The sequence below is a fragment of the Orcinus orca genome, chromosome 14 (assembly GCF_937001465.1).
Source record: "Orcinus orca chromosome 14, mOrcOrc1.1, whole genome shotgun sequence".
Classification (NCBI taxonomy): Eukaryota; Metazoa; Chordata; class Mammalia; order Artiodactyla; family Delphinidae; genus Orcinus; species Orcinus orca.
This window is the reverse complement of record NC_064572.1, coordinates 75657540-75671362: the sequence shown is the minus strand read 5'-3', so window position 1 is coordinate 75671362 and position 13823 is coordinate 75657540. Positions and strand designations below refer to the sequence as shown.

Here is a 13823-nt window from a genome sequence, read left to right as displayed (position 1 = left end):
GTTACCAGGAATATAGAAAGTAATTTCCTAACAATAAAGAGGTCAAGTCACCAATTCATCAAGAACACATAAAAACCCTAAACATTTATCCATCTAAGTAAGAGAGCTTCAAAATACATGATGTAGAAACTGCTAGAACCACAAGAACAAATAAACTAACCTACAGTAACAGTCAGAGATTTCGACGCTCATTTTTCAAATTGACAGGGCATCAATGTGGACACTAGACGACTTGAAAAAGCGATCAACCAACCTGCCCTAATTGACATTTGTACAAGACTTCACCCAAGAAGAGGAGAACACACCTCTTTTGCAACTGTCCAAGGAATATTTACCAAAATAGATTCATATCTGGGTGCTATGGTCTTCGAAAGGTGATTAGGTAGGTCGTGAGGGTAGATTGCTCATGAATGGGATTAGTGCTCCTATAAAAGCAGTCCCACAGAGCTCCCCACCCTCTTCCATCATGTGAGGACACAGCAAGAGGGCACAGGCTATAAACCAGGAAAAGGGCCATCACCAAAACCTGACCATTCTGGTGCCTTGACCTTGGTCTTCCCAGCCTCCAGAACGGTAAGCAATGAATTTCTGTTGTTTATAAGCTACCCAGTCAATAGTATGTTTTCATAGCAGCCCAAATGGACTAAGACACTAGGTTTATTCATTTTCTATTGCTGTAGTAACCAATTAACACAGTGTTAGTGGCCTAAGACAATTCGTATTTACTGTCTTATAGTTCTGTATGTCAGAAATCTGATAGAGGTTTCAGTGGACTAAAATCAAGGTGTCAGCAAGGCTGCATTTCTTTTTAGAGGTTCTACTGAAGAATCTGTTTCCTCAACTTTTGCAGCTTCTAGAGTCTATATTCCTTGGCTCGAGCCCCCTTCCTCCATATTCAAAACCAGTAGTGTTGCTTCCCTCTGACCATTCTTCTGTAGGCACATCACCCTCTGACCCTGACCTCAGCCAAAAATGGTTACATTAAGATTCACGTAGTTAGGTTGGTCCACCCCAGTAACTCAGAGTAATCATCTTAATGTCCTAAACTTAATCACATCTTCAAAGTCCTCTTCGTCCATGTAAGATAATATATCCACAGGTACCAGAGATTAGGACGTGGTAACCTTTGTGGAGCCATTATTCTGCCAAAAACACTGGACCATAAGTCTCAATAAATTTTTAAAATTCAAATCAAAAAAAAATTCAAATCATTCAAAATATATTCTGCGACTACACTGGAATTAAATTAGAGATAAGTGACAGAAGCATTTCTAGAAATTCTCTAAATAGTTGGAAATAAAATATCCCATTTTTAAATACCCCACTGATCAAGGAGGAAATCAAAAAGGAAATTAGAAAGCATTCACCTTAAGACATCAGAAAAAGAAGAGCAAATTAATGTCAAGGAAGCAAAAGAAAGGGAGTAATTAGAGAGAAGAAATTAATGAAATAAAAAATAGAAAAATAAATGAAATTGGTAACTCTCTAAGCAGACTGACCAAGAAAAGAAAAAAGGAGAGGGGAAATTAATTACCAATACCAGGAATTAGATGACATCAGTGGATGATATGTGAATATTGTTAAAAATCTTTTGCCAATAAACTCTACAAATTAGATAAAATGGGAAAGACACAACTGAGAGACACAAACGGACAGAGCTTGCTCAAGAAAAAATAGATAACCAGAAAAGCTCTCAATCTATTAAGGAAATTAAAGTTGTAGTTAAAACATTCCCATAAAGAAAATCACAAGTTCAAATTCATTCAATGTTGAATTCTACCACAAATTTAAGAAGGAAATAATATGGATTCCATATCAATTCTTTCAGAAAATTACACAGGAAGGAATACTTCCCAATTTATTTTATAAGGCCAGCAGTACCATGCTACAAAGTCAACAAGATTATAATAATAGAAAACTACAAACTAACATGCCTCATAAACATAGGTACAGAAATTCTTAAAATTTTAACAAATCAAATGCAACAATATATTAAAGGTATAATACAAAATGACTAAGTGGAGTTTACCCCTGATTAGTAAGGATGGTTAAACATTCAAAAATCAATGTAATTCAATTCTATTAGCAAATAGATCTCAATTCAAATAATTTTACTATTTTACGTTTAAAAATGGAAAGTTTATTACAGTTCTGTAAACAAACACACATACTCATCTGCCTTAATATAACATATCCCATAGGACTAATGTGATGATTTTACTCAAAGACTAAGAACTGGGCTCTACCTATCTTGACCATCACGGTTATTTTCCACATTTTTATTATTTTGGGAGAGTGGGATATTTTAACTTCATTATTCAAATTCTGGTTTGGCTTCCAGAATATATTACTAGTATGATCTCAAAAGAAAATCCAATTTAGAAAGTTAATTTCTAACCATTAAATATTCATGAACATTCTAAAGTAACTGTGTAATTTGCTTAAAAATAAAATTAGATAGCCATGAAATAAAGGGCAGGAAACAATAAAAAATGTAACAATTCTTTCAATTTTAATTACTATTTAATAAGCTCAAGGATGAGCCCTTTTGTTACCTTCAATCATAATCTGAATAAAACAAGTGAAATCCGATTAACATTTCTATATAAATCTTAGAAAATGAAATGATATATCCAGCATCCTCAAAGTCAAAATTCTAAAAACCTACAAGGAAATATTTCTGGCATTCTTTTTTTTACTATATTAGCATCTAATTCAATCACAATGAAGAAGTAACTTTATCAAATTAATTTCTATTACTCTTTACTGAGTAGTAATTTGTACTAATATTTCTTGAACAGGTAAGTAATTTCCTTAACTTAGACATGGAATCAACCTTACAATAAGAATTTTTCCAGCAAATAAGTGATTTTTACAAATCACTCAGTCCTCTCACAAATCACATAGAAATTAATATAAATAAAACATGCAAAATTTTCTATATAAAAGAAGAGTAAATGATCTATAATTTTTTAAAGATTATAAAACATAATGGCTCAGCACAGAGCTTGGCACACGTGAGCTATTTAGTAAACTAATTTGAATTCATTCTAATCAAACAGTCATAAAAGGATGAATAAATAAATCCCAACATTAAAACATATAGACTTTTTCTTTTATAAAAGCGTAAATTAAGTATACAAACCTTGACTATTTCAACATAGAAAAAACATCCTAAATGTTCCTAGCAATAAATCAAAAGCCTTTAGCAGCCTATCACTAAACACAATAAAAATGAAATATACAACATATATAGAGTAGATAAAGAAATCAATAGTGAAAGGTAGTGAGCCTTAAAGAATTAACTATTAGGTACTGCTAATCCTAAATTTTTAATGAAGGTTTGAATTATGTTCAGTATATAATAAAGATTACTAAACACAGCAAATGATTTCAAGTTGGACTGTAAGAAAAGAATATCTATTTGACCCTCAAAGAATAAAATTAATCAGAAAATACAAACAATGTAGTTATTTCAAGTTTTGATGCATTTTTAAAGAATATAATCTCAATGAAAATTAGTACATTCTTTGGTTAATTCAATATTATTTGTGTAAACATTTTTTACGAAGACATTCATCATCACAGACATTCACTGTATCCTTTGTATGGAGGGTCAATACTTGTTTTCATATTGCTCAAAATATACAAATCTTTATCACCTCTTTGAACAAAAACAGCATTCTTTTTGTAATGAAAATACTCAGTGGTCATTAGATTAAATACTATTAACACTTACCTGTATTTTAATGGGCCATGAAAAGTTGCTGACATACACATAGAAAGTAATGTTTGGATTGCTTCTAAAGTTAAATTTTTCATAGGAAAAACTATCTCTGTATTCTTTTATATTAGTCTTGGAAACTATAGGAGTCTCCTCCCCAGATATGGTTCCAGCTAAAATGTAAATAATAATAACAAATTTAAATAATTAATATTAGGAAACAGGTATCTTTATTAATATAATACATACATATATATGATATTTACTTAATTTTTGTAACTATACTTATAAGAACATAACTATCCAAATAAAGTCTTGTTTTACAACTTAGAATGACGAAGAAAAAAGAAAATGAGATTTGTCATACATATTGATATAATGGCAACAGATTTAGTATAAAAATTATTTTTTACAATGATTAAGTGATACACTGATTAAGTGCTGCGTACTAGGCACTGGCTTAGAGACTTTATATTCTATTCTAAAAAAAAATTTATCCCAGAGATAGTCCAGCTCTGTTTTTCAAACTGAAAACTGAGCCTCAGAAAGATTAAGACACTTGCCTTAAGTTTATAGCTACTGAACAGTAAAGTCCTTTTTGGAACTCAGGTATATAAGGCTTCAGAAACTGAGTTTTTTCTACTTCTCCACAGAGCCTTTCAAAACAAATCAGGACATATTTCACATGTCTCAATCCAATTTAAAAACGGAAAAGAAATCAAATTTTTTTGTTTACCACAAATTGAACCACCACTACTTTGAATAAATTGGGAGGATATAATTTAAAATATGAGTTAAACGTTCAACTAGTTAAACACATATTGGGTACTCAATAAATATTTACTAAAATTAACCAAATGGAAGAAAGAATTTCCAGCAATCTTACCAAGACCTCCACCTTAACAGTAAAAATAATTAGGATACTGAGCAACTGAATTAATTTCTAACTGATGACCTCTTCCAAAATAACCTTGGATGCTTTTTTAAAATGCAGATTTCCTGATGACATCTTCCAAACTGATAAATCAAAATTTCTGAGATTTGGTTCTGGGAATCTGAAGGTTACAAGTGATCTCTTGCATATTAAAACCACTGTTCTAAAGTGATTACACAGGTTTTATGTATTTATGTTGACAAATTTTAAAACTCTCGTAGAGTCAGTTTATTATGCAGAATTTCAAATTTACAGTACAAGTTATCATGAATTCTTATTAATGAAACTCACAGAGCCAAGATTTCACTATATGTTTGCACTACTGGAACAAAATAATCTACATAATTGTCTAATCTTTTCCATTTTTACACATGTAATATAAAATCTGGAATTGCAAAGACCTCTTCACTCTTGACTTCTGTTTCCATTATTCTACATATTAAAATAGCATAATAACTTAAAGAAATCAAATATGGATTTCTAAGGATCCACATATTTTCTTTAAAAAGCTTCCAGCACTTTTATGCAACAGTGTATCTTTTACATAGAAAGTAGAAAGCAATAGAATTTCCTAAAATGTAAATATAAAACGGTGAGAATACTTTTTCATAATACAGCATACAGATTTGTACTTCTTCTTAGTTATGCTTCTTAAAAGTTAACAATTTCAACTTATAAACCTTATTATGGAAGAACTATTAAGTGCAGGGGTTTTTTACCCTCTCTCAGCACCAAAGCTGACAAAGGTAGAGGGTAAGCTTAAAAATAATAGATAATTTGGTAATTTATCAGCATATACAGAAAAAATTCACTGTCTTATATCAATAGTAAGGTCAGTAATTAAATTTATAGCTTCAATGGTGAATCAAGTAATTGAAATTTCAGCCTCTTTAGTCATTAAAGAAGTAATCTATCTTAATTAAAATCACAGGAATTCATAACACTGTCATAAAAAAAATTAAGTAGTGTAAAATGTTGTTATCTACCTAATTTTAATTGAATTAGGGAGAAAGTTAACACTGTAATGAAGCTTTATTAATAATGCTACTTATTATTTTTACCTGAAACAGCAGGTATTATTATATGCATAATTATGGCATATAGTATATATAAGCCATATAATATTTTTAAATTTCAATTATTTAAATTAACATAAAAGGTCACAGAACACCCTACGTATAGGAACAGAAGTGAAAGACACATGACAACAAAATTCTCTTACCTGTTGAACCAACTGACCATGTAATGTTGAGATTAAAGTTGTTTGATGCATTAATTGAAATATCCAAATTTTTGTTTGACTACCAAGAAAGAAAATATTGTGGTTAAAAAAATCAAATTATACTAGATAGATATGTTTACTGTTTTAATTATGCCCATGCTATATTTCTCAAACTGTAAACATCATGTCAATACTCAAGTGAGAAAGTGTCGACGGCAATTACACTTTTTTAATGAAAAAATATAGGTGATAAATTCAAAGGTATATTTAAAGTTCCCATTTATCTTCCCTACTATGATCTGGCCATCTCTATGTAAGCCAGAGGCTGCTACAATTCAATATTTTAGCAATTGTGGCTTCGTATTAATTAAGTCAGGTTCATGAGGCAACAAAATGAGTTTATAAAGACTGTGCATTGAGTCAGGCGACCTTGGGTTCAAATCTTAGCTCTTTAATGTACATGCTGATTGATATAGGGTAGGTTACCTCTCCTTCCCAAAAATCAGTTTCCTTATCTCTGAAATGGGGATTTCATGACTTTCCTAAAGACTTTCTTGTGAACATTAAATAAGATTCTTCATCTTCTTCCTTACCAGGGGACTTCCTTACCAGAATCAAGAAGGCATGATTGCTGACCTCTGAGAAGGGGTTGATTTTTTTATTATTAATGGAGTGGTTCAAAAATAGTTGCTTTTCTACAAAAACAAAACATGGTAGAAACAACGTACCCCTAAGAAAACTTAAATCATTATTTTTATCTTGAAGTCACATCTTCATGATTGTGTGTGCCTAATTTTGGGTCGGGGAAATGTGAGAATAACTGGTCTTATTGGTAGAAAGGTCACACAAAATTTGCAACTGATATAGGAAACTATAGAACTCTTCTTGAATTTTTAGTTCATCCTCTCAAGTTTAGGCATTACTGACATATGTGGTACCATAACTAAAGCCCTATAAAATACATTTAAGGTCAAGGAAATATACTGGACTGGAAGAGGTAATACTGTGACTACCACAGTAAATGAAAAATTAGTCATTTAGAACATTATTGTTAGATGTGGATAAATTCAGCAAGATATTATACAAGAAACTACTCCAGAAATTGTTCACATGAAAGCATTGGCTGGAGATGATGTACAGTGGGTTAGAATTATATCTGTTTTCAAAATATAATAAATGCATAAATAATGTAGGTACCTATTTTTTTATTTTTTTGTAGGATAAGTAGGAAACCCAGACCAATAATCCATTTTAATTTCAGAAATTGTTCCAAGTTGAATTCCTCGTTAATTATAAATTGTATAAATATAATTATAAATTAGTTATAATGATGTTACAAGCATCCTTGGTGGCACTTCTCATGATAGCTTAGTGTCCTTCAGTTTCCAAAAACATGTGTCTGGGCTCTTGGCTTCAACTGAACAACACAGCAGAAAGTAAAACTGAAAGCTGTGACATTTGTAAGAATTCAAGTTTTTCTGGAAATTGAAGGAGGAGAGGATGGCCAAGAGAGAAGCAAACCAGAATTATGGCTAATCTGAGCCTATGTGTATGACACTATGGATCATACTGGAGAGAAGGATTACTCACACCCACATTGTGAGTCAGATGTCCCACTTATATTAAATGTCTTATATCCTCAATGAACTCTACAAGTACCATTAAACATTCAAGAAGCCAAAGGTAAAGACTAAATTCTGATTCACGCTGCAACATGAACGAACATTGGAAACACTGAAACATTAGGCTAAGTGAAATAAGCCAAACATGGAAGTACAAATGTATGATTACACATATGAGGTACCTGGAACACAGAAACTGATAGAGAATGACAGAGAAAGTAGAATAAAGGTTACCAGAGGCTGGGGGTAGGGGAGGAATAGGAGTTATTGCTTAATGGACACAGAAATTCTATTTGGACTGATCAAAAATTTTGATGATGGATTGTGGTAATGGTTGCATAACACTGCAAATGTACTTAAATGCCACCAAATTGTATACCTAAAAATGGTTAAAATTATAAATTTTACTTTACGTATGTTTTACCACAATAAAAAAGAAGTCTACAGTGTTTACAATGCACTTATTAAAACATTCTTATTATACAGAAAATATAGTTTCTGACATTAATATGTCTTTATAAAAATACACACCATCAGTGAAGAGAGTATTATACTTGTAAGAAGACATCCTCAAAAAGCCTTATTTAAAAGTCAAAACTTTAAATGTAGTCCCAAGAATGTAGGCATCCCTTAAAATCTAAGGAATAAGGAGTATTTCCCTATTTTGGGGAAAGAGGGCTCTTACTTTATTAGAAAATGAAAATTTAAATTATACTATTTTTTGGCAAGTTCAGTAAAATATTTTAGAGGAAAGAAGCTAGCGAATGCCAGGATACATTTTGAGGTTTCACCTATTTGAAAAACTATTAAAATATATGATATAGATTTAGTAAGCTGGATTAATGTATACTAAGAATACAGCATTTGAGAAAGAGTGACATCAGCAAGATGGTGGAATAGGAAGTCCCAGCGCTCATCCCTGACAAAAAGAAAACAATTTAACAATGATAGATGGACCAAAACACCTTTTTGACAGGACCAAAATCCAGTTAAGAAGTTGCAGGACAAAAAAATGAATACAAAACTGAGAATAGCCACATTATAATGGGTAAAAAGAACAATTTCACTTTACCGAGGTCAGCACCTCCCCCAAGCCAGCACAGCTCAACATCAGAAAGATCAACTTGGCCAATGACTGCTCCCTCAGGGGAAAGAGAGAGTGTAGGATGTATCCAACATGATTGTCCTTTAATTGTACTGCCCAAAGGACCTATTACTGTCTCCACTATGACAGAGAGCACTGAGAGAACAAGCATGTGTGGACATCTGACATCAGCTAAGAGAAAACAAACAGAATGTGGGTGGCTCGCTAGAGCCAACATGACTCAGAGAGATTGGGAGAAGGTGCACAACCCTGAGAACTTCTCCCTCAGAAGAAGTTGTTAAAGGGTACAAACTTGCAGAGTAGGTAAATCCTAGAGATCTAATGCACAATATAGTGATTATAGACAACAAATACTGTATCATAAACTTCAAAGTTGCTAAGAGACTAGATTTTAATTATTGCCCCCCCAAAATTACAATTATGTGACATGACAGAGGTGTTAGCTCATGCTATGTTTGTAATCATACTGTAATATATGCACATATTAAATCAGCATATTATACAGTTTAAACTTACACAATGCAATATGTCAATTACATCTCAATAAAAATATTTTTTTTAAACCTAGCATTCATATAACTCAGATAAAACAGTTGATTTAGAAAAAATATAATGAAAACTTACTACTATGTAACAGTATATTTTTAAAAAAAGAAAATATATATAAGATAGCCTGTGTTTTGAAGCTTTGGGTTATATTTTCAAAAAGACTACTCCCAGTTTCAGAACGTAATTAAAAGCATAAACACTGTTGTAAGTCTGAAAAATAATAGAAATAATGCATAAATTGTAGGACTATTTACAAAATCTGAAATATCAAGCTCACAAATTCTGTGAATCACAAAGATAACTAGGTCTTACGAAAAGAAAAAATTAACAGGATTAGTCTTTCTACAAAAGCCCTACAGTGTGATAATTCTGAGAAGAGGTACAATTACAATGAAAGATGATGAAAAGCTGTATCCATTGATATTTTAAAAGTTAAATTATCTTCTCACCTGTTCTGGGTTTGCTATGAAGTTTATGGCAGTATGATGGCGATCATCTTCCTGTAATAAGCTGAATGTAAACTGATAATCAATCAAAAGGCTGTCTGTAGGGAAAAAAAAAATACAATCCTGATATGTACTTTTAAAAATTGACAAAAGTTAGGTGAATATATATTGCATATCAGATTTGAAAATTATTATCATTAATTCTTAGGGGCCTATTCAAGACTGGCAAACTATAAATCTTTGTTATCAAGCAACAAAAAGCAAAATATAGATATGAAAGTAGTCCTAATGCTTCAAAATTCTATTTATTACTTCTCTTGCTATTATAAAGGTTCTACAAACACTGTAGCCATTCTGGAAACTACACAAGAGAATAAAATAAAGTCATCCACAATCTTACAATCAGAGAAAAATACAGCTATCACTTTGGTGCATTTTATTCCAGTTATAATTCTGCAGATAGAAAGACAGGGAGACATTTTGGTATCCTAGTTTCATAAAATCAAAATTCTTTGAAAACATGAATTTTAATAGCTAAATAATATTTCATCACATGCCATAATGCATTTACTTGGACCTATTATTGTAGTAATTTTTACTTTCAGCAGTTTTTAAATGACTCTGTGATAAGTATCATTCTACAAAAGTGACTCTTATTAACAATTGGTAAAAAGAATTCAGTGGTAAACATTTTTAAATTTTGTCCATGTATAATAATACTGAAACCAAGGTGAAACATTTAAATGTTATAGGTCATGAATAGCTTCACGTGTTGTGAGTGAAGTATCACTCATAATGTTAAACTGCCACCTTTTATGGATCAGAAAATAAAGGATCAGAAAATAAAGGAATTAAAACATAATTCTGAACCAGTTCATGTAGGTCAAATCTGAAAAAGCCTCCCAGAATAGAACAGAGATGAAAATCACTGAAGAGGAATATTAGACATACAAATTTTCAACATATGCAGGGAAAGTGTTATTAAAAGCAGACAATCATAACAAATTGAAAGGAGCACATATATGTTAAATATATGATAAAAAATCTGTTGAAGATTCAAACCTAAATGTTAAAAGGAAATGCCCTGCATAAAAGATAAAAAGATATTATTTGGCCATAAAGAAGAATGAAGTACTGATACCTGCTATAACATGGATGAACCTTGAAAACATTATGATAAATAAAAGAAGCCATCACAAAATCTACATATTCCATGATATCATTGATACGATATTTCAGAGTAGACAAATCTTTAAAGAGAGAAAAAAGGTTGCCCAAGGCTAGGGGAAAGGAGAATGAGGAGTGACTGATAATATGTACTGGGTTTCTCTTAGGAGTGAGGAAAATGCTATAAATTAGATAGTGGTGATGTCTGCACAACCTTGTGAATATACTAAAAAAATCACTGAATGTACACTTTAAAAGAGTGAGACTTTAGGTATATGAATTATATCTCAATAAAGTTGTTATTAAAAAAATAGACATTCAGGCATATCCATATGGGCATGTGCACACATGTGCGTGCGCACACACACACACATATTCATACAAACAAATTAGTTATTTAGAAAGCAAGATTAGGCAAGATGCTAGGTGATCTTGAGTAACAACATGTCAAAAGACAAGAAACTGAAGCAATATTTTATGAAATATATATACTCAACCATCCTGTCTACATAGAAAAACAACATAATGATAACTCCACATAAGCAAATGCCCTAAAATATAAGATCTACATACTCATCCTGAAAAAAAATTATTTATACAAATACTACAACTAAGAGACAAATACAGATATGGAAATAGCATAGCAAAAAGGTCTGTCAGTGAACAGATGACAGATTTCAAGTTAGAATAAAAGAAGAAAACAAAGTTAACTTTCTTATGTCTAAAATCAGATTGTTGACAAAGAAATATAACACAACTAAAAAGCTACTAAAATAATAAAAAATTTCAGTATGTGGCCAGATATAATATAAAAATATAAATACCTACAGTTCTTATTTGGGGGCTATTTTAACACAAAAAACCCACACCACCTTAATTGCTATAACTATATAGTCAGCCCTAACATCTAAGATCTCCAGACCACTTTCAATGTATATCCTCTGCTTATAATAAAGCTATCCTGAGAGTACAGAGTATTCGAGTCCTATAAGCCTTCTTGGAACTTGAACACAACGTAATTAATGTATAATTAAAGTACACGCAGAAACTGAAATCAAGAATGATGTCAAGAGAGATAACAGGCAGGTGAAAAAGTATTAAACGGATAGAAGATTAAATGGGCCGCACAGGATTTCAGTGCAAGGCAGCAACAAGGAGAGGTAAAATATTGCTTCAAAGGACATGAAATTTTGCAGTGAGTAAAGAAAAGCGGTTATTTGTCAAACTCAAAGGAAGAAAGGTTGATACTATTTCTATGTCTAGATTCTAAGGGGTCGACACTGGGAAAGAAAAAACAGTCAACACTTCCCCCAAAGAAGAGTCACGTTTCAGGATACAAGTTTCTGTTAAAGTAAGATAGTAGAGTTTCAAAAAGAGAGTAATAATATACTTGGTGGTTTAATTTAAAAAATAATAACATTTTTTAAAGGAAAGAAAGATTAATGCCCCAGAACCAAGGAGCATACTTAGCTCCCAGGTTCTTCTTTCTAAACACCATTCTCCAATATAAGGAACCATGGCTTCTTGGAAAAATGGTTGATTACAGGGCTAGGGCTGGAAAGTACAATATGAGTCTGAAACTTCTTATAGTGTCAGAAAATAAGGAAGTACTCAGAGAATGATAGAGTCTTGCCAAAACAACAAAGGAGACAATTTGAGGGAGTTCCCGATGGCCAAATCTAGAGCAATTTCAGCTGTAAAATAAATAACAATAGCAATTTATCATAAGCCACAATATGTGTGTGTGTGTATCTCCATGGGTCCATACTGATAAACACAAATAAGTGAATAAACAAATAAATGAAGAAGAGACAGCTCTTCCTTATAGTTAATAAATTGTAGAGGAAACAGAAGAAATAACAGAATAGAAAATCACCATTTGGCAAGAACATCAATGTATGGTAAAAATAGTGGGTGATAGTATGGTGAGAAATAGGACATTTACACAATTTTAAAGAACTTCCCCATAATACACTCACTAAATACAATAAAAACAGTAACTTTAGAGTGGAAAAACTGGTAGACATTGTGCATTAACAAGCGACCAAAGACAACACCACCAATAATGGAACAAAATGATATCATATGCTTCCCGACAGGATGCACTGAGAAAAAACACACATCACTTCTGTGGTATCCTTACTAAAAATGCATAACCTGAATTTCATCATGAAAAAACATCAGACAAAACCAAATTGAGGGATATTCTATAAAATAACTGTCCAATACTTTCCAAGGGTCAAAGTCATAAAAAAATGTGCACATTTTTTGTAAATCTGAAATTATTTCACATGGAAAATTTTAAAAGAGCTTTTAAAAAAGCTGCCTATATGTCCTCAAGTTTCATTCATGTCATATATTACAGGATTTCCATTCAACCGTCAATGAACATTTAAGCTATTTCTACATCTTGACTCTATTAAACAGTGTGGCAATGAACACTGTAATGCTATTATCTCTTCAAGATCCTGATTTCAACTCTTTTGGATAAACACCCAGAATGATATTGCTGGAGCTCAGTGAAATAAAACAGTCACAGAAGGACAAATACTGCATAATTCTACTTATATGAGGTATCTAAAATAGTCAAGCCCATAAAATTAGAGAGTAGCAAGATGGTTGCCATGGGCTGAGAGGAGGGGAAAAACAGGAGTTGATAATCAACAGACATAAAGTCTCAATTATGCAAGGTGAATAAAAATTTGTTGAGGATAGATTTCATGTCAAAAATAAGATAATTTTTATTTGATTTTAAAACTGCCAATATGGAAAAAAACAATGAATAAAATTAATTTAAAGGTATGATATGCTGGTAGTTACAAGAGAACAGATGACATACCTAAAGATATTAAGGACAAATTAAAGAAAAATAATTCTGAGAAATATTTCCTTTGTCATGCCATGTTTGGAAAAGAAATAAATACACTAAAAGTGTATATTAGCTTCTTATTGCTGCTGTTACAAATTACCAGAAACTTAGTGGCTTAAAGCAACATGAATTTATTCTCTTATAGTTCTGTAAGTCTGAAATCCAAATGAGTCTTACAGGGTAAA

General features: G+C 31.7%; 1 protein-coding gene across 1 annotated transcript in view; it reads right to left on the bottom strand.

Moving 5' to 3' along the window:
* ATRNL1 (attractin like 1) overlaps window positions 1-13823 on the bottom strand; it is a 706327-nt gene that overhangs the window by 457367 nt on the left and 235137 nt on the right. The window contains exons 22-24 of the mRNA XM_049697035.1: window positions 9606-9700; window positions 5881-5959; window positions 3740-3897 (exon numbers count right to left, since the gene is read on the bottom strand). Coding sequence (XP_049552992.1) covers window positions 3740-3897; window positions 5881-5959; window positions 9606-9700 — 332 coding nt within the window. The remainder of the gene's footprint in view (window positions 1-3739; window positions 3898-5880; window positions 5960-9605; window positions 9701-13823) is intronic.